This window comes from Ovis aries, chromosome 13, assembly GCF_016772045.2.
Source record: "Ovis aries strain OAR_USU_Benz2616 breed Rambouillet chromosome 13, ARS-UI_Ramb_v3.0, whole genome shotgun sequence".
Taxonomy (NCBI): Eukaryota; Metazoa; Chordata; class Mammalia; order Artiodactyla; family Bovidae; genus Ovis; species Ovis aries.
In genome coordinates, this window is record NC_056066.1 from 50,433,068 (window position 1) to 50,459,832 (window position 26,765).

At 39.1% G+C, this 26,765-nt stretch overlaps 1 protein-coding gene across 4 annotated transcripts in view; it reads right to left on the minus strand.

Annotated features, from left to right (window-relative positions):
• Positions 1-26,412, minus strand: part of HAO1 (hydroxyacid oxidase 1) — a 61,587-nt gene extending 35,175 nt beyond the window's left edge. For 2 of the 4 annotated variants that reach the window (XM_004014354.5, XM_060396895.1), the window contains exons 1-2: positions 26,217-26,412; positions 19,319-19,470 (exon numbers count right to left, since the gene is read on the minus strand). In XM_004014354.5, the coding sequence (XP_004014403.2) occupies positions 19,319-19,470; positions 26,217-26,353 (289 nt within the window). In that variant the 5' untranslated portion in view covers positions 26,354-26,412. The remainder of the gene's footprint in view (positions 1-19,318; positions 19,471-26,216) is intronic. The other 2 variants (XM_042229750.1, XM_060396896.1) reach the window with 1 other exon arrangement.
• Positions 26,413-26,765: the final 353 nt, after the last annotated feature.

The following is a 26,765-nucleotide window of genomic DNA, read 5'->3' on the forward strand; positions in this document are numbered from 1 at the left end:
AGTCAAGGCTATGGTTTTTCCAGTGGTCATGTATTGATGTGAGAGTTGGACTGTGAAGAAAGCTGAGCACCAAAGAATTGATGCTTTTGAACTGTGGTATTGGAGAAGACTTTTGAGAGTCCCTTGGACTGCAAGGAGATCTAACCAGTCCATCCTAAAGGAGATCAGTTCTGGGTGTTCTTTGGAAGGACTGATGTTGAAACTGAAACTCCAGTACTTTGACCACCTCATGCGAAGAGTTGACTCATTGGAAAAGACTTTGATGCTGGGAGGGATTGGGAGCAGGGGGAGAAGCGGACAACAGAGGATGAGATGGCTGAATGGCATCACTGACTCAATGGACATGATTTTGAGTAAATGGACTGGGATGGACTGGGATGCCTGGCATGCTGCGATTCATGGGGTCGCAAAGAGTCTGACATGACTAAGCGACTGGACTGAATGAACTGAACTGAACCTATTGTCTTAGAGAACTTGAAAGAACATGAGTGACAGGCTTTTTTCCAAAAATAGGTAGTAAATTGGGGTCATCTTTAGTGGAGGACAAACTGATACAATGTCTGTATGCCAAATGCCAACAGATGCATAATAAATATACAAAATGGACTACTTGACCCTGGTTCATTTGACTTATCTTCGAGCTGCCATCCATCAAATATGAGTGAAAGTCAGCCAAGTGACACAGGGAGATAAGAATCAAGTGATACCCTGTTTACAAAGCTGCTCTGAGAGGTTAAAATGCCTCATGCTTCTGAAACTTTAGCAGGCAGATAAATCCCCAGGAGTGTTTGTGAAAACACAAATTGTGAAAAACACTCCAGAGTTTCTGATTCAGTCTGGCAGAGACGGAGCCCAAGAACTTGCCTTTCTAACCAGCTCCCAGGTGGTGCCAATGCTGCCAGTCCCTAGACCACTTTTTGACATTCAAACAGCATCATCATGTAAGCTGGAAGGGTGCATCTTTACTCTCAGACTAAGGTGATATTTGAAATAGTTAGCAACCAGTAGAATGAAGATTGTGACCAATTACAAGAGATGCACATGCAGTAAATGGCAGGCATTAACCACTGGTTTCCAAATTTCCATGTTGTCCCAAGTATATAGAAAACCTGTACACTTGGTTGTCATGGCCCTAAGGATTGGGGGAGTACATTTGTTCATACTGGTAACAAGGGAGTCTTCTGGGCATCTGGGAATTCTAGAAAAATCATTGCCTTGGGGGAGTGAGACATGCTGGCTTCTCTGTGTGACCTTAGCTAGGCCACATCCTCTTTACTCTAAGGTAACCTAGTAGTAAAGCGGATTTTGTTTTTGATGATTGTTACTTTTCCAGTGCCTTCAGAGATGCTTTCATCCCTGTTCTTCAGGGCACAGGTCAGATAAAGAAGACTTAAACTGAAGGTTATATTATCTATGGATAATTAATCTGTTTCCTCCAAGTGTTCCTTTGAGAATTTCTCTCTTAAGGACTCATAATTCGAAAAATATTGTCCAACAAACCACATTTTAAGTAAGCAATTATAAGTAATGATATGTATAAATATCTTATTTTCATTGAGAGTTGTAAATATGGAAAATAGATCCAGGTCATCCACTATTGTTTGGAACAAACACCAGAGGAGAACGATTGCTTGGATCAGAATCCCCTAACCGTCAATTTCCCATAAAGAAATATGTTCTGAAGAGGATATGGCCTAAGTAAGGTCACACAAAGAACCCAGCATGTCTGACCACTCCCCCAAGGCAATGATTTTTCTAGAAATCCCAGATGCCCAGAAGACTCCCTTGCTATCAGTATGAACAAATGTACTCTCCCAATCCTTAGGGCCATGACAACCAAGTGAACAGGTTTTCTATATACTTGGGAAGGTTTGGAAATTTGGAAACCAGTGGTTAATGCCTGCCATTCTGCATGTGCACCTCTTGTAATTGGTCATAATCTTTGTTCTATTGGTTGCTAACTATTTCAAATATCACCTTAGTCTGAGAGTGAAGATGCACCCTTCCAGCTTACATTGTTCTGAGGGGAACAAAAAGTACAAGGTTTTTAGCTTTATAAATGACTGAACATAGATTTTGTTGAAAAATTCTAATTTAAGTTATCCTAGTCTAGTGCCAAGAACTCAAAATTTTTTAAAGTCCATTTTCCCTCCCTATTTATTTTCCACAATGAAACTCTCACCTGCTCTCACAAGGAGCAAGTGTCAAATTTCATTTTACACAGGACAGGGGTCAGCTTTCATGGGCTCCCATTCCTAACATGTAGTGCAGAATGAAGACTCCAAAGCATATTGCCTTTTCCCAATTCCTGGCAAAATGGTGATGTTACTAAAAGGCAAGTCCTGTCTATTGCCCATGAGAAGGTCCCCTGCATTGATCCAAGTCTGAACATCTTGGCTTTCATGACAGTAAACATGTCCTAGAGAAAGCACACCCAGGAAGCTACAACATTAAGTAAACATTGATTCCATATGACTCTATTTCCTATTTCCACCCACTCTTGTTTTATCATCCCTGAGATCTTCAAGGATAGACATATAAACTCTCAATGTTCTAGGTATATTCAAACTTTATTTATATTTGATATATCTTTCTCTTCTTTATTTAGAGGAAAGAGTTGTCAAGTCACTGCTATTAAAAAATACATACACCCCCAACACACACACTACTAAAGAGATACTAGTAAGGTTTTAAATATTGAAACATCCAAGATAAAGCCCTATAAATGACCTAAGTAATAATGTCAATCTCTCCTATCTCTCAAGCAGTGGTAAAGAGTCCACCTGCCAATGCAGGAGATGCAAGTGATGTGGGTTTGATCCCTGGCTCAGGAAGATCCCCTAGAGTAGGAAATGGCAACCCATTTCAGTATTCTTGCCTGGAAAATTCCATGGATAGAGGAGTCTGGCAGGCTACAGTCGAAGATGTCTCAGAGATTCAGACCTGACTGAGTGACTGAGGGCGCACACACACACACACAAGAGTCAGAGGTCTGGGCTGCACTCTCAGACTTGCCATCTATGAGGCACATTTCAATTGTAAAGATTCTTCAACCACAGCTGCTGCCCCACCCGCTTCATCACATCATAGTATTGCCAGATGGTCCATTGAGATGATATTTATGAATGTTTCCTGGTAAACTCTAAAGCTAAGCAATTGTAAAGGGTTAAGTGAGAGAATGCCTAACATTATTTGGGAAAAGAAGTTCTAGATAACTTTTTAAATTTTTAGAATTTTTTAAAGCACCTGGAGTTCTCATTATTCATAATCCTCTCAGCATACAGCTTTCCTCTGCAATGTTTTGTTTTGTTTTGTTTTGTTTAATTTTGTCTTTTGACAGCACCTTCCAGCATGTAAGATCTTAGTTCCCCACAAGGGATCAAACCAGTGCCTTCTACGCTGGGAGTGCAAAGTCTTAGCCACTGGACCACCAGAGAAGGCCCTCTGTACAAGGGTACTGATGCTCAAGACATTCATTCTTCCTTACAAATATAGTGTCAGATTCTCACTTCCTGAAGCAAGAGAGCACTTATGGAAGAGAGGAACCTTCTCCAGGCCAAGAAACTCCAGACTATGGCTGATAGAGGGATATCAAAGGAGGAAATTCCTACATTCCCAGGGTATGACCTTTTTGTAAAGTCAGTGGCAAGACAAAAGCAAATACTCTAGGAGTTACAACAAAAATATGCCATTCTCCACTCCCCATGGCTGCCCTTCATCTGTCTACAGATTTCCATGAAAAGAACTGTGGAGAAGATATTAGTGGTTATAGCATTCACTAAGCCCAGCCATCAAGCAGTAATTTCTGAAAGCAAATGTTTCAGATTTTCCCTACACTCTTTAGTTTCTCTCCTCTTTTACAACTGTAAGCATGATAATATGGAAATCATGAGATCAATACTATCAGCTCTAACCCCTCCCGCAACATCAAAGTGGGCTATGGGCTAGTGGAAAATGTTGGTGCATTGTGTTTAACAAAAATTATCCTTAGATCTATCCAAATAGTTCTTTATTAGAATTAAATCATATGCCCTAGGGTGGGGAAATGCTACATTGGTTACAATAATCTGGCATAAGACCAAGTTAATTCTGCCTCCCCAAATTCAATATAATTAACTCAGTGTCCTACACTATGAAATCTGTAAACTACTGAGGTTTATATTAGTTCATATTATATATGAATGCAGCCACCTCTGGGGTTGAAACAAAGGCTAAACCCAATGTTCAGTGATTTGGCTGGGCTGCTGCTGCTGCTAAGTCACTTCAGTCATGTCTGACTCTGTGTGACCCCATAGACGGTAGCCCACCAGGCTCCCCAGTCCCTGGGATTCTCCAGGCAAGAACACTGGAGTGGGTTGCCATTTCCTTCTCCAATGCGTGAAAGTGAAAAGTGAAAGTGAAGTCGCTCAGTCGAGTCCGACCCTCAGCGACCCCATGGACTGCAGCCTTCCAGGCTCCTCCATCCATGGGATTTTCCAGGCAGGAGTACTGGCCCTCCATTGGCTGGGCTAGAACAGGTAAATAGCTTTGCAAAACAGCACAAGTTGGCAAAATCCTCCCTATGGCTGAAATGCAATTGTATTTCTATGTTTGGCCAGGGTTTCGCTTTACATCAAGCCTTAAAGAAAACATTTATTTCTAATCCAAGTAATCTGAATGTGGAGGCAAGCAGATAGGAGGGCTATTGTGACCTTAAATCTCAGGAGATGCTAAATCTGCCTGTTTCAGTTCTTTAAATAAAGACTACTTTGTACACATCTCCCATGCATCTAGACTCTGCTTCTCAGTTCCTGCTCATTGCAGGCAATCATCACGGAATCAGAGGCTCTCAGAAGGTCTTGGAGGGCCTTCAGATGGAAACAATATTTGAGCTACACCCAACACTACTTCATCTTTGGGGATTTAAGCTATGCCTTTGGCTGGAAACCACCAAGAACTTTCATTCCAGTCTCTGTCCAGTGCTTCTCAAGCTTCAACATACACAAGAATTACATGCGGATGTTGATAAAATTCAGATTTTGACCCAAGCGGTCTGAGATATGGCCTAAGATACTGTGTTTCCAACAAGCTTCCTAGTAATACTGACATTTGTTTTGTGGACTATACTTTAAGAATAATGAAATGGATATCTTGTTTCACTAGGACTCATGCAAGTTAATTGGATATATCTAATGGCCTGAATACAGATAGGACCTTATAGGAAACAAGAGAGAGAAACTGACCAGGAGTTGCAGGGTGGGTAGGGGCTGGCTTGTGTCTTGTCGGTTGCCAGCCATGTCCTGCTGAATGTGTTTTTCTTCTCCATTGTTATTCCTCTGCAGAGGGACACAGGTAACTTTGCAACATTTTCTTATTAATTCATCTCTTAGTAAGATTTAAAGTCAGGGAACTAAAGTGCACTACAGCAACAGCCCCTTGGGCTTCCCTGGTGGCTCAGTGGTAAAGAATCTACCTGCCAATCCAGGAGACATGGGTTCGATCCCTGGGTCGGGAAGATCCCCTGGAGGAAGAAATGGCAGCTTGCCCCTGTATTCTTGCCTGGGAAATCCCATGGACAGAGGAGCCTGGCAGACTACAGACCATGGGGTCACAAAAAAGTTGGACATGCATTATCAGATGTATTTTATAACCTTGCTTATCCATAATTTGCTAGCTTCCTAGATTTCAGATTCAAAGAAAAACCAAGCAACAAAATAAAATTAAAGTGATAGAAGATGAGGAGGAAGAGAGATTTCTCAAAGATAAGAAGGCAAAATTTACCAATTATAAAATAGTTCTCAATGTTTAATGTCAGGGCAAACAATTTTTCAGTCACTAAGTTTTGTCCAACTCTGAGAGCCCATGGACTGCAGCACAGTAAACTTCCCTGTCCTTCACGATCTCCAGAGTTTGCTCAAACTCATATCCACTGAGTTGGTGAATTACACATATAAATAAGATGCCAAATCATCAAATGAAACTAAAGTTTATCATTCTAAGCTTGACAAGGAAGAGATTTATAATACATTTGAGAATGATGTTTATTCACTTCCACAAAAACAGCAATGTAAACTATTAGTTATCAGTGGGAATTGATGTCTGTTATTTGGGAAATTAACTCATGTGGAATAAACCAGAGCAGAACAATTAAGCAATGTGCTACTTTGGGTACAAATTATTTCTTTGAAAATAACTCTCCTTTATGGGAAAGGTGAGTTAAGCTTCCAAAATTATATGTTTAAGGAAAAGGGGTAATATTATGAAAGGGCAAAAAGGGGCTTTTTTAGGTGCATTTGATTAAAACGCTTCTGCAAAACTTAGTCACCAAAACAGCTGTGCTGAAAATTTTGTTGAGAAAACCCATTTTGTCCTCTGCACAGGAAGTCATTATGCAATGGGGAAAATATGCGATGATCATGTACCAAGAAGTTGTGTGGTTCTAAACTCAGGGTCTGACACACTGAAGTGTTTGCATAAACATTCACCATACTAGCCATTGAGGGGGTCAGAGTTTCTTTGCCTAGGAAGCTATTATTACACAGATTTGTTAAAGACACAATTAAAATTATTGTCTCAACATTGAAAGCTATCATTTAGATTATTCAGAAAAAGAATGTTCTAAAGTCAGTTATCTAAGGGAAGAAAAAAACTTCTACTATAATTATGCGTGAAATACTTCAGTTCAGTTCAGTTCAGTTCAGTTCAGTCTCTCAGTCATGTCTGATTCTTTGCGACCCCATGAATCACAGCATGCCAGGCCTCCCAGTCCATCACCAACTCCTGGAGTTCACTCAGACTCACGTCCATCGAGTCAGTGATGCCATCCAGCCATCTCATCCTCTGTCATCCCCTTCTCCTCCTGCCCCCGATCCCTCCCAGCATCAGAATCTGTTCCAATGAGTAAACTCTTCACATGAGGTGGCCAAAGTACTGGAGTTTCAGCTTTAGCATCATTCCTTCCAAAGAAATCCCAGGGCTGATCTCCTTCAGAATGGACTGGTTGGATCTCCTTGCAGTCCAAGGGACTCTCAAGAGTCTTCTCCAACACCACAGTTCAAAAGCATCAATTCTTCGGCACTCAGCCTTCTTCACAGTCCAACTCTCACATCCATACATGACCACAGGAAAAACCATAGCCTTGACTAGATGGACCTTAGTCAGCAAAGTAATGTCTGCTTTTGAATATGCTATCTAGGTTGGTCATAACTTTTCTTCCAAGGAGTAAGCGTCTTTTAATTTCATGGCTGCAATCACCACCTGCAGTGATTTTGGAGCCCCCAAAAATAAAGTCTGACACTGTTTCCACTGTTTCCCCGTCTATTTCCCATGAAGTGATGGGACCGGATGCCATGATCTTCGTTTTCTGAATGTTGAGCTTTAAGCCAACTTTTTCACTTTCCACTTTCACTTTCATCAAGAGGCCTTTTTAGAAGTGGTCAAAAATATTCACTTACAATTTAGAAAATTTAACCAATTTAAAGCCTGACCCAAAGGGCCAAGAAGCCAGTGTTTTCATGAAGTTCGATGGTCTGATTTTGAAACAATATAACACTGAATGGTCGTAATGTCACTATACACCAAGAACTCTTTTTCATTGTGTGGAAATATTTTCGGAACAATTCTTCCTAATGACATCTTAGCCCACCCTTTTTGGTCCTACTTTATCTCTGGGGCAGCACTCTGCAATAGACAAGAACATTAGCTTTACTGTAATGATTCCCAGGTCATAATTCTTTCATTTTTATTGAGTCTCCAGGCCTTGTCATAGCTGAGAGCTGGCATAAAGACCACACAACAGTAAGATGCCTTTTAATGATGTTTTCAAGGAGTATCAGATTTACACATGGTGACTTCAATCAACCTCCCTCAAATTGACACCCTGAATGTTTGAATCTATAGGTGAGCCTTTGACTTCTTGCTGTCACACTTTGATATCTTTGAGAGCACTAATAGTTTGAGAAGAAGCAATCTCATGCTCTCAAGAAAGCTGCTCAGTTCTGGTGCAAAATACTAAAAATTATTTCATTTGATGTTAGTCTTTAAGACAGCTGAAGTCTAATATTTTAATAGCTGTTTTAGATGAATAATGTGTCTCTTGCTGCAAAGTAATTTCAACACTGAACCTATCACTTTTGAATAATTTTATATATGAATTATATATTTATATATGTGCAGATATATAAGATGCCCATAATCATTATTATATATGCATATAAAGCTTCCCAGGTGACGCTAATGGTAAAGAACCCACATGCCAATGCAGGAGACTATAAGAGACATAAGAGACACATGTTCAATCTCTGAGTTGGGATGATCCCCTGGAGCAGTAAATGGCACCCCACTCCAGTATCTTTGCCTGGAGAATCCCATGGACAAAAGAGACTAGCAGGCTACAGCCCATGAGGTCGTACAGAATCGGACATGACAGAAATGAGTTAGAAATACAATATGTATATGTGTATGTATATGTAATGTGTATGAGTGTATGTACAGAAAGAGCACGTTTACTGACTTTTGATCATTTTAAATAATCAGAATATCCAAAATATACAGTAGTCATTAAATAGGTTGAAAATAAGGGCAAGAAAAGTTATGAATTGATGTTTTATACTACAGCAATGCAAAGAGGTATTCCCTTCCAAAAATTTTTTAATATAAATTTATTTATTTTAATTGGAAGTTAATTACTTCACAATATTGTATTGGTTTTGTCATATATCACCGTGAATCTGCCACAGGTATACACGTGTTCCCCATTCTGAACCCCCCTCCCTCCTCCCTCCCCGTACCATCCCTCTGGGTCACCTCAGTGCACCATCCCCAAGCATCCAGTATCATGTATCGAACCTGGACTGGTGATTCGTTTCATATATGATATTATACATGTTTTGGAAGTTTTGGCCACAGCAATCAGAGCAGAAAAAGAAAAGGAATCCAAATTGAAAAAGAAGAAGTAAAACTCTTAGTGTTTGCAAATGACATGATCCTCTACATAGAAAACCCTAAAGACTCCACCAGAAAATTACTAGAGCTCATCAATGAATATAGTAAAGTTGCAGGATATAAAATCAACACACAGAAATTCCTTGCATTCCTATACACTAATAATGAGAAAATAGAAAGAGAAATTAAGGGAAAAATTCCATTCACCATTGCAACAAAAAGAATAAAATACGTAGGAATATATCTACCTAAAGAAACTAAAGACCTATATATAGAAAACTATAAAACACTGGGGAAAGAAATCAAAGAGGACACTACTAGAAATATACCGTGTTCATGGATCAGAAGAATCAATATAGTGAAAATGAGTATACTACCCAAAGCAATCTATAGATTCAATGCAATCCCTATCAAGCTGCCAATGGTATTTTTCACAGAGCTAGAACAAATAATTTCACAATTTGAATGGAAATACAAAAAAAATCGAATAGCCAAAGCAATCTTGAGAAAGAAGAATGGAACTGGAGGAATCAACCTGCCTGACTTCAGACTCTACTACAAAGCCACAGTCATCAAGACAGTATTGGTACTGGCACAAAGACAGAAATATAGATCAATGGAACAAAATAGAAAACCCAGAGATAAATCCCTTCCAAATTTTTAACTGATGTAATTTGGACAAAGTTTTAATGAACTATCTGTTCTCTGTTATTCCTTCTTACTTTTGTTTCTTCTCAGTAAAAGTGGATACAATAATGGCTGAAGACAAATCAATGGGTCAGACTCTAGAGTGAAACAGATCTAGGTTCAATCCCCATCTTAATCACTGGCCAATACTGGTCAAGGGTGTCCTTCACTCTGTCAAAAGAGGAGAATGATAAATGATAATGATCGCACAGGTCTATTGTGAGGATTAATGATAGGGACGTGAAGTTCAAGTACCTGGTATATAAAAGGTACTCACTTCAGAAATAGTGAACGTTTCATTTAAAGTAAATCTGGTGCTTTTCCTGGATTTAGTTAAAATTAAAACTTATGGTGATATTTTCCTCATATAAACTTAGTCACCTAGTACAACACATAAATATATAAATCAATAAAGCTTTCAAAAATACATCATTTGGGAAAAAAAAAATACATCATTTGGGCCTGGAGCAAAGGAAATGACAATTTTTCTTGCTGAATGGTCTTTCACTCAGTGTTAAGGTTGATCACTTAATCTCAGAAAATCCAGAAAATTCAACAGCTAAATCTCTCACCTACACCCTAATTCAGCTCTTTGGGGCCTTTGTGCCACTCTGCAATCTGTTCCACCTGCACCTTAATAGGTGGTCAAGTCACAACTGAGTCCCAAAACTTCACTTTGGAATGTTCTGCCCTTTTAGGCTCAAAAAGAAAGTGTTTAGATTTAATGGTTTTATGGCCCATCAAATCCTGTGTGGTAGCCTCTAATTGCATCCAGGGGTAAGAATTTCTTTTTTAAATCTTTTTTTTTTTTTTTTCTGACAGTTTAATAAGAATTTACTAATATGCTGAGGATTCCTGGAACGCATTAGGTAGGTTTTAATTTTTCTCTATTTGAGGTCCCAGCACTCCCTCATGTGGTATTTGTTCACATAGCAAGTCAGATGCAAAAGCATAAGTAAATATTTAATCTCTTTTTTTCCTTTCATTATTATTTCCCGTGATTAAACAGAGCAAAAGAGCTAATATACCTCCATGGGAAATGAAATAAAATTTTACTGCATCCACTGTGCATAAAACCAGAGAGATTTTCACAGTGCTATAGTAAACATTTTATTAATTAGTTCTCTGAGAAATCAGATATACTCTACTTATTCTGCAAGATGGAAATTTAACCTAATGAGACCACTTTCTTTATGTGTTACTAGCATTTGTATTTATTATTTCTATTTGTTTCAATATAATAATATTTTGGAGAAATGATTTTGTATTCATCCCTGAGGTTTATATGAAGAATAAAACTTAAAAATTAAAACCCAGTCTAATAGAGTTTCAAACAGATATGCCATCATAAGTAGGGGCATTTATATGACTACTTAAATATTATTGCTTGTTTAGTTGTTCAGTCTGACATGAACTGAAAAGTTCATGTCTGACTTTTTGCAACCCTTTGGGCTGTAGGCCATCAGGCTTTTTCAGGCAAGAATACTGGAATGGGTTGCTATTTCCTCCTCCAGGGGGTCTTCTCCACCCAGGGATCAAACCCGCATCTCCTGTTTCTCCTGCTTTGCAGGCAGATTCTTTACCCGCTGAGCCACTGGGGGAGCTCTTAAATGTTATAATAATTATCAATTATTAAAATGTTGACATCCATTGCAATAACCTCTTATTCATAACACTGTGCATGGCAAACTGTTTTCCACTGAATGTTTCCTGGTTACTCCTTCCATCTTGCATGTGTGCGTCCTAAGTCGCTTCAGTCATGTCTGACTCTGCAACCTTATGGACTGTAACCAGCCAGGGACTATAGCCTGCCAGGCTCCTCTGTCCATGGGATTCTCTAGGCAAGAATACTGGAGCCCTCCTCCAGGGGATCTTCCCAACCCAGGGATCGACCCCTTGTCTCTTATGTCTCCTGCCTTGGCAGGCTGGTTCTTTACCACTAGCACCACCTGGAAAGCCCCCCTTCCATCTTAAAAGAATTTTAATTTTTGTTTGTTTAAAGTTTAAGCACCTGAATTTTGCACAAGTTTCCTATTTCCTAATAAGTTTCATATCCTGTGGCTTATTCCATACTCTCAAAACTAAAGGGATAACACTATACAAACATAGAACATTTGCAGTTAATATTCCAAGACTATATAACATACAGCTTGCTGTAGGGGTATTGCCGCAATTAGACTGATATGACATTTGGTAACATCAGTAACTGGCCAGAGTATTATAGACAACATTGTGTATTGTGATTAATAATCTTGAATCAGGCATTTAATCTCTCCAAGCCTGTTTCCACATCCACAGGAGTTGGATAAAGTGCTTTGGGCTCACACATTTTAAGACAGCACTAGGGGATAGATGGTTAAAAATTCAAATTGCCTGGCACATATTAATTGCTAAATAAATGTTGGCTATCATAATTTTCCACAAGACTTTGAAGTATCACTTTTTAAATTTATATGTTTTTAAAACACCTATTTGTTTTCAGCAAGATCCAGAGATAAATACTTATCTGATCAGTCTCCTTCAAACCAAGAAGGCAGCTTTAAGAAATAAAAATCCAGTGTAGGCAGATACTCACTCCACAGTCTCTATCCTCTAGAGCTGGCATAGAGTTGAAAGTAAGCAGGCTGGGAGGAGGTTTCAGAAATGTAAGGAAGGGCAGGTCTCTACTTTGGTCTCTCTTTTTGTATTTGATGACATTTTTAAAATGGAACAAAATAATTTATTTATATTCTGAAAAAATTGTAAAGACCATTGGGAGTTTTCTACTTTTGAATACGTTTTCTTTGTTTCTGTCTTAGCAACAGAACCCTTTCTTTGAAGGGCTACTCTTTTGAATCCCAATAAGTAACAAAAGTAGCCGTGTGCTCAGTGACACACTTAACTTCCTTGAGATACTTGGAAACAACTCCAGCTCCTTGGGACACCTGAAATAAACCACTGCTCTTGCATAAGCAGCTCACTTTATCAGTGCAGAAGAGTAATCACAGAGAGTGAAAATGACCTGCCTCAAGGAGCGAAACTAGTTAGTGGTGAATTTCCACATAAATCAGATGCCCCAGCCTGGCAGCCCAGGGGACAGTTGTAGCCCACAAAAGTATTTACTTTGGCCCGCACATTGTTGCCCCAAACAGTGTTTTAAAGAATTTTGATTTATTTGCCAACATTTAAAAACCAGGAGATTGCACATAAAAATCAAGGTTTCTGGCTTCTCCTTAAAAAAATTTTTTTGAAGATTTGGCAAACCCACATTCTCATTCCCACAGCGCATCAGTTAGCTGGAGGCAAGATGGGGCTACCCTCCTTCCATGGAATATGCAGTCTAGGCATGGTACTCTCTCTACCACTGAGCTTGCATTGTTGTTTTCTCAACTTCATCTCTCCTTGCACATTTACATTACCAACCTGGCCCTAAAAGCCATTTTTTGAGGATTAAGCAAAGTAAAAAGAGCATTCTTTACTTCCACTAAGATATAAATGAAGTGTACTTTTCTGATGTGTGGAATGTATGGAAGAGAAATATTTTAGGGACTTGGAATCTCAGGGGCAAATAAAAGTTGAGCCCCACTTCAGGAAGCTTTTCCCAACATTTATCTCATGTGATTCTCACAAGAACATCTAGAGATAAGATCTCTTATTTAAGTAGGGTTGCCAGCTATAGCAAATAAACATAGGATACCCTGTTACAAATGAATTTTTATCTGAAATGCAACTACAACTAGCTCTCTGTATTTTATTTGGCAACCCTCTGCTCGTTGCCATTTTGGAAAGAAAGAAAGGGTAGCTCCATTGGTCACTCTACAATAACAGAGTCATGTAAAAACAAAGAGCTCTGTTTTGGGCTTAGTAGGTACTGGGGACATGTCCCACAGTGGTAAGGAGAAAGACCAAAGGACCCCTGAAGCAGGGCTCCATGAAGAAGTCTGCAGCATAGTGAGACCCTGGCACCATGACAACTTTCAGAACTTTCTAGCTGCTCTTTCTAATTATTCAGGCCAGACCATCCCCTGGGGATTTGAATATCCTTCACTTACTCTTACTGACCAAACTAGGGGGAGTCCTTTCTTCAGAAAGGGCTGCTAACTAGCACCTATTCTCCAAGTGTTCTTAGTCACTCAGTTGTGCCCGACTCTTTGCGACCCCATGGACTGCATGCAGCCCACCAAGCTCCTCTGTCCATGAGAAGGCAAGGATACTGGAGTGAGTTGCCATTTCCTTCTCCACCTATTCTCCAAACTTGGCTTCAATTTCTCCTGCTAGCTAGGGACCAAGACCCTGGAAACAAGAAAGCTACATTAAGGGCCAGATAATTAGGAGAGTGAGAAAAAAAGTCCTTCACAACAACATCCATAGATTTCATAATCTCCCCAAAGATCAAGCTAGCTTGAGAGTATTTCCATATATTGAAACAATAGAGTAAATCAAATATTAGCTGCATAATTCCATATTGATTTTCTCAGTTTTGAGAGAAAGAAACAACCTCTACCAAATACAAGCATCCCTCCACTTTTAAAATGCCTGTGGTTGTATTAATATTCAGTTAGCCACTGTCTTGGTTTGCATTCTTCCAGAAGCTGACAATGAGACAGTAATATGAGCCTGAGACTTTTATTTGGAAATGATCACAAGCTGAGCTAAAGGAATGGGAAAGTGAAAGAGGAAAGGTGTGTGATACTGGGCAGGTGACTTCTGAAGGCAACTGGGGCCCAGTCTTACTGGGGAAACCCTGGGTTGTAGGAGGAGGAAATGCTTCGGTGACCCTGATCAAAGAGAGCTAGAGTATTTTTCCACCAGCCTGAAGCATGCCCTTCCATTCACCAACTTCCAAACACCACCTGCATCAGCTCTTGTTGCCAGAGAAAATATTAGGCAAAAAGCTGCATATTCTGATAGAAATGGGAAGTAACAAAGGAATATATGATGGGCATCAATAGCATCTGTTCCAGACACACATTCTTTCCTTCTGGAATAATCTATCCATCCCACAACCAACACGTACAAACCAAGGAGCCCTTTTTATTAAGAGTTGATCACCACCAGTTTGGAGGATTAATAGCCATATTACATAGACCATCAATCCATAGACAGTGATAGGAACATAGAAGAAAACCTTAAGAATGTTGAAATCCTTGAGGGATGATCCTACTACAAATATGGAATACAAACTGTCGTGTCGGTAGCCTGACAAGAACCTGTTCAGGATCTTAGCTTCTTGAAGCCAGTGTGTATACCCTTTCATTGTGAATTCCTCTGTGTTCTCAGTGTCACTACATCATTTGCTCTGCCTGTTCCGCCTTATCCTAATGTCTATCAAGTGTTTCACTCTCCTGCATTCTCCTGGGGTAAGGCACAGGCTGCTTTGCCTGCACCTTAAATGGCATATTAATTCCCTTTTACCTTTAGGGCTTCCCTGGTGGCTCAGCTGGTAAAGAACTCACCTGCAATGTAGGAGACCTGGGTTTCAATCTCTAGACTCAGAAAATGCCCTGGAGAAGGGAACAGCTACCCACTCCAGTATTCAAGTCTGGAGAACTCCATGAACTATATAGTCTATGGGGTCACAAAGAACTGGACACAATTGGGTGACTTTCACTTTCGGGGAATTGTGATTTACAGATAAATGGGCTTCCTCTCATAACACTTAAGGGATTTTCTGGAAATTAAAAGCAACACAAAGTGGCTAAGAGCCCAAACTGTGGAGCCAGACTTCCTAGGTCTGAATCCTATCTGTATCATTTATAAATTCACAATTTTGTGACCCTCACCATCTGCTGTGTGCTTTAGTTTCTCATGAATAAATTGGGCCTAATAATAGTACCTCCCTCTTTGGGCTGTTTGGAGGATGTGATGCTTTAATACTTGTAATGTGTTTAGAAAAGTGCCAGGAGCATGGTATTAAGTGCTTGATAAATAAATCTAAAGGGGTAAGACTCCAATAGGCCTTCAATAATGCCTCAGAGTTAGTGCTGGCGGAAAAATAGTGTTAGATAAAACAGTCATGCCTAGGCTGTCAAAAGTAGTTTCTAAGCAAGCTTTCTTCTCATTTTTCTTCCCACCTTACTCCCAGTAAAAAGGAGTAGTGACCTTGGAATCATCAGAAGTGAGTTGGAGAATAAGTCATATTAATCACTAACTATGAAAACTTGCTCTGTATGGAACCAACTCTTCACCTATCCAGGACAGTGACACCTGTCAAATAGCAGATATAGTGACTTATGTAAAAATAATTTGCAGCCTCAGGGTGTTTTATCAATTCAGTAAGCTTTGCTTATTACCTTCTTCACTTCCTTCCATTCTCATCCATTCTCTCCATGGTTCCTTCTCCAGTTTTCTCTATTTTAAATTTAGCTTTTATTGCACTTTTCTAATTCAAAGAAAATTCTATACATGTAGACCAAAAATAAGAAGGTTATAGAGTCACATCTGATAACTATAGTCAGAATATCCATAACCCACAAATAAAATTTTGTAAAATGTGGTCTACATTCTTGGTCCTCAAAAATGAATATATTCTAGGACCTTAATATTGTTTATACCTGCTTTTTAAAAATTCTTATATTGTAACATATTTCTATGCCGGTCAACCCTTCCTTTCATATAATTTTTAATGTTTACCCCATTTTTTATGCATCCTATTTTTTTGGCAACCAATCTCTAATTCTGGGACATTTGAGTTATTTTCCTAACTTTTTTCTTATTAAAAATAACAGAAATGGGACTTCCTTTGTGGTCCAGTGGCCAAGATTCCACACTTCCAATGCAGGGGGCCTGGTTTTCATCCTTGGTAAGGGAATTAGACCCCACATTGAAATTTCATTGCAAATCTGCATTGCATCAAAAGATCCCTCATGCCTTAACTAAGACCTGACACTGCCAAATAGGCAAATACTTAAAAATAATAATAACAGGCATAAAAATTTCTGAAAAAATGTCATTCCTCAAATCATAATTATTTCCTTGGAATTCCTAGAGGAATTTTATAGCACCACATGGAACTGGTATTTTTAAAGCTTTGATAAACAATGCCAAACTATTTTCTAGAAAGATTATTCCACTTTATACTCCTAATAAGTTCAGTTCAGTCACTCAGTCATGTCTGACTCTTTGCAACCTCATGATCGCAGCATGCCAGGCATCCTTGGCCATCACCAACTCCTGGAGTTTACTCAAACTCATGTCCATCGAGTCGGTGATGCCATCCAACCATCTCATCCTCTGTCTTCCCCTTCTCCTCCTGCCCCCAATCCCTCCCAGCATCAGAGCCTTTTCCAACGAGTCAACTCTTCGCATGAGGTGGCCAAAGTATTGGAGTTTCAGCTTCGGCATCAGTCCTTCCAATGAACACCCAGGACTGATCTCCTTTAGGATGGACTGGTTGGATCTCCTTGCAGTCCAAGTGACTCTCAAGACTCTTCTCCAACACCACAGTTCAAAAGCATCAATTCTTCAGTGCTCAGCTTTCTTCACAGTCCAACTCTCACATCCATACATGACCACTGGAAAAACCATAGCCTTGACTAGACGGGCCTTTGTTGACAAAGTAATGTTTCTGCTCTTTAATATACTGTCTAGGTTGGTCATAACTTTTCTTCCAAGGAGTAAGCATCTTTTAATTTCATGGCTGCAGTCACCATCTGCAGTGATTTTGGAGCCCCAAAAAATAAAGTCTGACACTGTTTCCACTGTTTCGCCATCTATTTCCCATGAAGTGATGGGACCAGATGCCATGATCTTAGTTTTCTGAATGTTGAGCTTTAAACCAACTTTTTCACTCTCCACTTTCTCTTTCATCAAGAGGCTTTTTAGTTCCTCTTCACTTTCTGCCATAAGGGTTGTGTCATCTGCATATCTGAGGTTATTGATATTTCTCCCGCCAATCTTGATTCCAGCTTGTGCTTCTTCCAGCCCAGCGTTTCTCAAGATGTACTCTGCATATAAGTTAAATAAGCAGAGTGACAATATACAGCCTTGCCGTACTCCTTTTCCTATTTGGAACCAGTCTGTTGTTCCATGTCCAGTTTTAACTGTTGCTTCCTGACCTGCATATAGGTTTCTCTTAAAAATGCACAGTTTCAACATGCACATAACCTCATGCCACTGTCTAATCTTAAAAGAATATGATATTCAGAAAACAAAATATTATAATTTATATTTATTTGATAATTATGGATATGATAAAAATTTTTATATATTTAATATGTTTATTGGCCATTTTTATGTCTCCATTTGTGAATGTCCTATTTTAATTTTTTCATTTACATCTTTTCCTCCATTTGGGGGTTATATGTTATTTTATTATTCAAACATAAAGCTCTTTACATAGGAAGGACATTAACCTTTTGCAGTCTCATATTTTTTCATTCATTTTTGTTAACCATTTGTTTTAATCTTTTATAGAAATTTGAGAGTGTGAAAATTTCCATTTTTGTGTGTATGTTGATTCTTTTGCTTTTGTTTTACTGTTTGTGATCTATAACATGTTTGAGAAGTTCTCTCTTATCCAAATTTTAAGTAGACCAATATCATTTTTCCTTTTTTTCCCTTCTCTCTCTCCATATTTCAGGATTACTGTAGACAAATGGTTGGGGCTCCAAGGGTCACTTGTCTCTGTAGTCCCAAAATTAAAGACCTAAATCTTTCCAGCACAATATCACTGTGTCAGGCTGATATTCAAAGCAGTAGTTTGTGGAAGACATTTCAAGGAGGAAAGTGAATTCACAAGCTCCTTAATTCTTAGAATTAAAATGCTTTTAAGAGTATTTAGTTCCTGCTCTTTGGTCCTGAATTTCCTGCCTTCCTTGGTTTAGTCACTAAGTCGTGTCTGACCCTTGCGACCCCATGGACTGTAGCCTGCCAGGCTCCTCTGCCCATGGGATTCTCCAGGCAAGAATATTGGAGTGGGTTGCCATTTCCTTCTCCTACATGCCTTCTTTAGCCTAAAAAAAAATCAGATAAAATTTGTTACCAACTTTCATACATGCTCTGAAGCAGAATGTGGGGAGATTTATCACTGCACATACCTTTTCAAATATCCATAGTTGCTAGCAGACTGGGAAGTTGACAAATTACCAATAATTAGGAATTTCTGCTTTCATATTTGAATTTCTCATTATTCCCTCCCAAAGCAGTTGAAAACACTCAGTTTTGGGGAATATAACCCATCCATAAACAAACTATGGCAGAAAACACAACCAACCAATCACAGTATTTGCTGTTTTACGGTGAGAATCATGTGGGTTTAGGCGAAGCAAAAAGAGCTTTGAAAATCAGGTAGATGTGAAGTTGAGTCCATCTCTGTACTGCCTATGTGTCACCATGGGTGAGTCCCTTTCTCAGAGCTCAATTTTTTGAGATGTTGATATTAATACTCATAATATGAATAAAAGTCAGTGAGCCACTATTCCATGCCAGGTACCGGTACTTTGTATGTGAAAACTCAGTTAATCCTTACAGTAATCCAGGGAGGTAGGTGTTATTTTTATCCCCACTTTAAAGCTAATAAAACTGAAGCACAAAGAGTATCTTGCTAAAGTAATACATCCAGAAGGTAGAAGAGAAGGACATGCAAGAACAAGCATTTATATGTCAGTCAATCAGCTTAACTATTGTGAGTATAAAAACATCCAGGGAAGTGTTTGCTTGATGCATACAGAGAAGACAGTCACTAAATGTTAGTTTGTTTCTGTCCTTTAAGTGAGAACCTTCTTCCTACCTCGCACCGTTGCAAGCTCCCCATCCACGTGAGCCATGCACTGCATGGCAGTGGCCCCAACGCAGATAGGCATACTGACTTTTTGCCCTAAAACAGAAGTCGACAGGTCTATTTCAGCAACGTTCCGGAGCATCCTTGGATATAGCTTCCACCTAGAATTTGGGGAAGGGTGGAAAAAATGTTTTAGAATTTCAAGTGTTTGAGTCAGAAAAAGAAGATATTCTTGTATTTTTCCCAGCAAGCAAATTACTTCACAAAGCTCAAGGAAATTAGGAAATTTTAATGCTTGTTAAGATGGAAAGTTATCAATAAGATTAACAATAAACTTCTCAAGTTATTGTTCTTAGTCAAGAACAATTAACAAACCATAGACATCATCCATTTGAGTCTACAGCCTTTTGCTCTTTGAGAAACGCATTTGGATATCCAGACAATCAAGATCTAGAAGAGTTCCACCATCCTGAAGAATTGCCCCATTTCCTTTTGCAGTGAAACTCTCCCTCAACAAATCCCCTAACATCCTCTGATCATTTTGTTGTTGTTGTTCCTATATTTTACTTTGCAAGAATATCATAAAAATGGAATCATATATAGTTAGTCCTGAAACTATATATAACTGATCCTTGAACAAGGCAGGGGTAGTGGGGTGGGTCAGTCCTTTGCACAGTGGAAAATCTGTGTATAACTTTACAGTTGAATCCTCTAGATCTCTGGTTTCACATCCACAGATTCAAGCAACTGTAGATCATGTACTACATTGTCAGTGTTAAAAAAAAAGTCCACGTATATGTGCACTTGCTAAGTTCAAATCCACATTCAAAAGTCAACTCTAGTATATGGCATTTTGAGTCAGGCTTGGGATGTGGCTCAGCTGGGAGACCTGGGTTCAGTTCCTAGGTTGGGAAGATCCCCTGGAGAAGGGAATGGCTACCCATTCCAGTATTCTGGCCTGGAGAATTCCATGGACTATACAGTCCATGGGGTGGCAAAGAGTCAGACAAGACAGTGACTTTCACTTTCATTTTTCTTTAACTTAGCCTAATACTTTTGAGATTCATCCATATTGCTGCAAGCATCAATAATTGTCCTTTTCAGTTGATGGTGAGTATTCCATTGTAAAAATGTAGCACAGTTTATCCATTCTCAAGATAAGAATATTTGGAATCTTTCAACTTGGGATGATAATAAATAATGCCACCATAAGCACTCCGGTACTCTTGCCTGGAAAATCCCATGGACAGAGGAGCCTGGTAGGCTGCCGTCCATGGGGTCGCTGAGAGTCGGACACAACTGAAGCGACTTAGCAGCAGCAGCAGCAAGCATTCACTGAAAGGTTTCTGTGTGAACATAGCTTTCATTTCACTTCTTCCGAGCCATTTTGAAGACAGTATAGAATAGATGGGGATTAGATTAGAATTTAAGAAGATATCTTTTGTCTACGTCAACTGTTCTTTTTTCTTACAGACAGTAGCTTCAGGCAATACCTTTTTAAATTATGATGTGGTTTCTTCAAAATCCTTGATCTGAATTCTGTATCCATTGAAGTACAACGATAAGGGAAGGTGGGCTTTTTTTTTTTTAGTTTAATTGAGCATTTTCCCCAAAAATTGTATTTGGCAGAGACTGGAATTTTTGACTTAAAGAATTTTTGACCCCTGACCATTATCTTAAATTATTTTTTTCTGCAGTTCTTTTGTGCAGCAATACAAGTTACTAACAAACCAAGAAACAAACTAGTAAAATTTACAGGAAAACTAGTTCTCTTTTCTTTCTGCAAAATTTATACCTCCTATTTGTTCAGGATTATTTTCTCCTCATTAGTAATTGATTAAAACTAAAGAAAATATAGCCCCAGTTTCTCATGAGCACTTAGGCAATAAACCTGTGAGTACACATGCATATATACCTAACTAGCACTCACCTTTCAGGACTTAGATTTAATTCTGCTTCCAGATAGATCAAGATTTTTCATTAATACAGTGAAGTGTGATTTAGTAACAGAGTCACCAAAATAAATGGAACCTCCCAAGACTTAATTGAAGTCTACTTCCTCCAGCGGAAGAAGAAATTCTGCCTTAATGTTGCTTTGAGGAATAGCTAAGGGTCTGTAATATAATCCTTCCTCACATAATAAAGTAAAAACATCCAACCCCTGCAAAACATAATAAAGAAGTTTAACGGTGATTTCTCTGCAATTCCTTTGAACAACATAATTGTCTTGATTTTCTGTCACACCACATGCTCTGCTGCTGGAAGTCTTTTCTTCCCAACTGACCCTCACAGCATGATTCTTTGATCTCCATTCAGAATGGGGAGATGCAGAAACCTTGAAGAGAATTTTTACTACCAGTCATCTCTAAGTGTATTATTAGAATGAGAGAAAAAGATTTAATAGCAGCCATTGGCATGCTGGCCTTGGAAGGCATTAATATTTACTTAGAGCTGAGAAAACAATGGAAGCTTTTATGAAGAGCACACACAGAGCTGCAGGGCATTAGCCGTGTGTGTGTTTGTGTGTCAGAAGGAACATTTTCAGATATCCCGTTCCCCTTGAATCAGGCAAGGCTCAACCCTTTCCTCTACAGGCAGCAATTTCATGCTTGTCCACAAGGTGGCGAAGTCACTTTAATAACTGTGTTCTTGCTCCCCACACATATAATTTCCTGCCCTGAGGATGATATTACAGAGGCATCGACCAACAGCACAAAATGCAGTTCCTACACCAAATTAGATGAGATCAATGGCGTGGAAAATGTATGCTTTCTAAAAAGTCCTTCACATTTTGAAATGTTCCAAAGAGCGATTACAACTTAACCTTGTCAGGTAATTCCAATAGTTCTGCAAGCCCCACCCAAACTCATCCCCAATTTAAGTTATTTTTTCACGGTCTTACATAAAACTAGCTTACTACAACCTTAGACTCTGCTTTTATGGGACTTCCACTTTGGGAAAAAATATGAAGATTGACAAAACAATTGAACCAGCTAAATAATAAGCATTTTTCAAAGGTTTCTTAAATGAAGTGGTGCAAAAGTGGAAATCATTTTAACATCCAACAAGGGCCTCAATTTTATGTTATCATAAATCGGGTCCCCAAGAGGAAGTACGTTGATGAAGGAAGAAACCCACTCATCACCCACCTTTGAAGTTCTGTGCTGTTACTGAATCCCACCAACTCAACACAGTGAATTAATGATTTACAAGTATTGTAAGATGATCATGTCTTCCCAAATGGTTCAGTGGAAAAGAATTTGCCTGCCAGTGCAGGAGACTTGGATTCAATCCTCGGGTCAGAAAGATCCCCTGGAGGAGTAAATGGCAACCCACTCCAATATTCTTCCTTGGAAAATTCCATGGACAGAGGCGCCTAGTGGGCTAAAGTCCATGGAGTCACAAAAGAGTGCAACACAACTTAGCAACTAAGCAATAAAAATGATGATCATATTGCATCTTACTTTCTCCACATAAATTACTTATTCTAAGCATTAAAAATGCATGACATATATATACATACATAAATTGTATATATGTATACATAAAATATACTACACGTTTTAAAATCTTATTTGTTACCATTTATTTCTCAATATTGAGAGATCTTTAAAACATTTAACTGGAATATTGATACTTCTGAGACACTTGGTAAAGGAAGAAGGAATTTAAGTCGGGAGAAAACACAGCCGGGTAAATACTATATTTAAACATTCAAGCCATTTTCGGAGTGCCTCCATGTGTAGATAAGTTTCAGAAGGCCTGTGAATCTCCTGAAATATGCGTGTGTGTGTGTGTGTGTGTGTGTGTGTGTGTGCGCTTGTGTTTGTAGTTTGTCACACATGTCTGGATTAAAAAACCACAGCTTTGAGGTCCAAAGTGGGGTGAGTGAGAGATTTCCAGGGGAGAGGGAGGGAGATGAAGAGAAGAGGAGGGAGAAGAAATGATGAAGAGGGAGAAGGATGAGAAGGTGATGGAGCTGATATGAGATCTCTTGCCATGTGACTTTTCAAAAAATGAGACAATTAACTGCTTTTTATAATGCAAGAGAAAAATCAGCTTCCTTACCTGTGGTGCCAAGTAGCTGAATGATTCTGTGACATTTACACCTATGAGAACACTAACAATGCCCCTGGTGAATGTATATTGCTTTTCAAATACTTAAGAGAGGGAATGATGTCACTTTTGCCACCTCTTATTTGAGAAAATCCATGCAGTGGATTTTCAGTGTCACTAAGTGCATTAGGGACGATGAGCTTCCTTTACTAATATCACATGACTTATAAACACCCAAATCGGAGAATCATATTCCAGCAGATAATTTCACAAGAAGCCACAAAATGTGTGCAGACCATGGTTGAGAAAGATGATGTGTTTCTCACATTATAACCCTGGTTAATGTGTAAGAGAATCTAAGAACTATTCTTTTGAAAATTAACTCCAAACTTTCAGGCCACATGAAATCTAACAAGCTGACATTTTTCATCGTTCCTGTCATAATTGCAATAGGAAGCTCTGTTCTTTGAGTAGTTCTATTTGACTTTATTTGTCCTTTTTGGGGGGCAGGGTGGGGAGAAGCAGACACAATGTTATTACAGCCTCAGGTCTTACCCAAAAATATCTCCAAGCAACTGCTTTGTCACCTAACTGGTCTGTGTCCCCAGAACCTCAAAAGGTGGTTTTCAGAGCTGGGTGCAGAGATAAAAGGTGTCACTGTACATTCACACCTTTTGCTATACCCCTGGGCTAGGGAGGGTATCAATTTCACAACTGTCTTTAAAATACTCTGTCGTGTGTCACAGCGGGTTATCTGAGGTTTGCTTGGTTTCTCATCTTCATTTGGATTAGAATGAGAGCTTTCAGATTGATTGCCTTCATCCCATCAAGCCAAAGCCACCACCTGGCAGAACATCTATTTTACCTCCACGTGATCAGCTTTATGATACAGGGTAAGAACTGAAAGTTCACCCAGCAAGTTACACAACAAAAAAGGATTGGAGATGCTAGACAGGCAATGTGTGTTGTAATAAAAACTCCTCAGGTGGTTGATAATAATCCCCTATCCTCCAGAAGATAAAAAAAGAGTCTATTAGTATATTTTACCATCCTTTAAAGCTGAACAAAAGAGAATGATCAAGGTTCATAGAAAAGGTGGCATTTAAAACTCCTTCTCATTGTCTGTGTCCTGTCCCTAAGTTACTCACTCAATACTTAGGCTGAGTAGGCTGGGAATACCCACTGCTGGGGATACCTGTGTAATTCACAGAAGTTGTGAGGTGCTTTTCCAGGCCACACAGAAGTCACCACAGTCTTCTGTGTCTCACAAGTTTTCTAGAATTTCAAGGGTTGAAGAGGTGTCTGGTTTGCTACAGCCCTTTGCTCCATCTTGAAAATGTCCATTGGGCCAATTGATTTGGGTCCATTTTTCACCAGTTCAACCACCAGCATTATGGAGGCCAAAGGTCAATGTGCATCCCTTGAAATATAAGCTCCACTGGACAAGAACTTTCTTCACCTGGCTCACTCTATCCTCAATATGTATCGAATCAAACCCACTGAGATACTTAATGTGTGAGGTAATTAACCAACCAGCACTCCTTAAAGGGTGAGGAAGGCTGTGCAAAAATGGACTAGATGGTCCCTTGAGCATTGTGCCTTGAGGAATGCAGATGGACACCAACTCCATTATCCTCCCAAGGCCCTGAGATTTCCTTGGTTAAAATTACCTATTTGGGTTTAAGTGTTGCTTTCAGGAAACTACTAAAAGGCAAACCACATCACTTGTGAACAGAGTTGAGATGAGCCCAAGTAGAGGCAACTTCTGAGAGCAGAAAACATTGAAGGACCTGAAATACCCCATAGCAGTTGGATAAAATCATCAGAAGTTTAAGCAGCCCCACTCTTTGCCAACTTTTCCCTTGCCATGGCTCCCTAGCATTTAGTAAATCTCATTTGTGTCCCAGGAAAGATCTGAGACAAAGTCAAGGCTTGAAGGAGTTTGGGGAAGCCTCCCCTGCCTTTCACCCCACTCTCAGGCTCCTACACTGATTCGTAGGTGATTGGTGCTGTTTGCTGGGAACCACTGTGGTTAGAATGATTTCATTTCTCCTAACAAACACATAGAAAAATGAGCTTGAGTGATTTTGCTCTAGGCTAAAGCAGAAATCAGGAATAAAGGCAGGTTCTTTCACCTGGATACTTTTTGCCTTTTTTGTTTATCACCATCCATGATTGCCCACATTTACTGGCTTCTCTAAAGATGCATGAGCCTCATAGACTGTAGTGTACTGAGGACTCCCCTCCCCTGCTCCAGCAAATAAACCATTTCCTAACTGCATAAGCTGTGACATCCACCATCTTGGGCTTTGAAATATGAAAGTCAGTGGAAAACTAATTTGGGAAGAGAGATGAAGCCCTTTGGAGGAGAAAAGAAACCACAAAGTGAAAGATTAATGCCATATAGACAAACTTGAATCTAAAGTAAAAATTCAGAAAACAGTAATCAAAATGAATGATAATGGAAAACCAGCATGATGGGAACATTTGAGGCAACCATCTGATCTGGTTTGTCCAGATAAGACAGTTGTCTCCTGTTTAATACTAACAGTTTCCTACACCATAAATTAGACTGTCGGAGAAAAAGAGAATGGAATCATCAGAATTTATCACCATTTTTATACACAGTTAAATGAATTATCCACATAATTCCAAGTGAGGAAATTTAGGGTTAGCTATTTTCCAAGCAAGTTTAAAGCCTAATATTTCTCACAGCCCCATGAATTTCCCCTCTCTACTAAACATAATATCTAAACAAGTAAGTCCATACCATCATATTAAAACTGAAATATTGTGCTTTGATAGAATATCTTTGTATAATTTTAAAACATGATTTTAAAAATATTCTTACCTGGAAAATGCTGCAATATTATCAGCCAAGGTTTCCTCATCATTTGCCCCAGATTTATAATAGTCATATATAGACTTCTGAAGTACAGATCTAGCATGTTGTTCATAATCACTGATGCAAACAAGCCGAGAGAACATTTTCCTGTGCTATTACAAACCCTGGGATGTTTTTCCCCCTGTGTTGCTTTCTACATTCTGACAATTCTGTTATTAGTTATTTATTAACAGAGTTTTTCCAAAGTTCAGATTTAGTTCTCTGTTGCTTACATTAATTAAGTGAGCAAACACATGCTTAGACTTTGAAATTTTATTTGCAGCTGTCTGCCAAAGAGCAGGTAGTACCTCTAAGCCTCAAGAAATTGGGTGAGGGGACAGCAAGAGGGGATTAGGTGTCTGTTACATTAAAAAGGCAGGAGAATGAGTAAAAATTAAGCACCTAGAGCAGTACTTGCCTAAGGCCGCTCTTGGCTCAATTCTGCCAAAGGCTGTTTCTTCCCCACTGCATGTATCTTTGCTGTTTAACTGGTACCCAGAATTTGCTGCACACTCA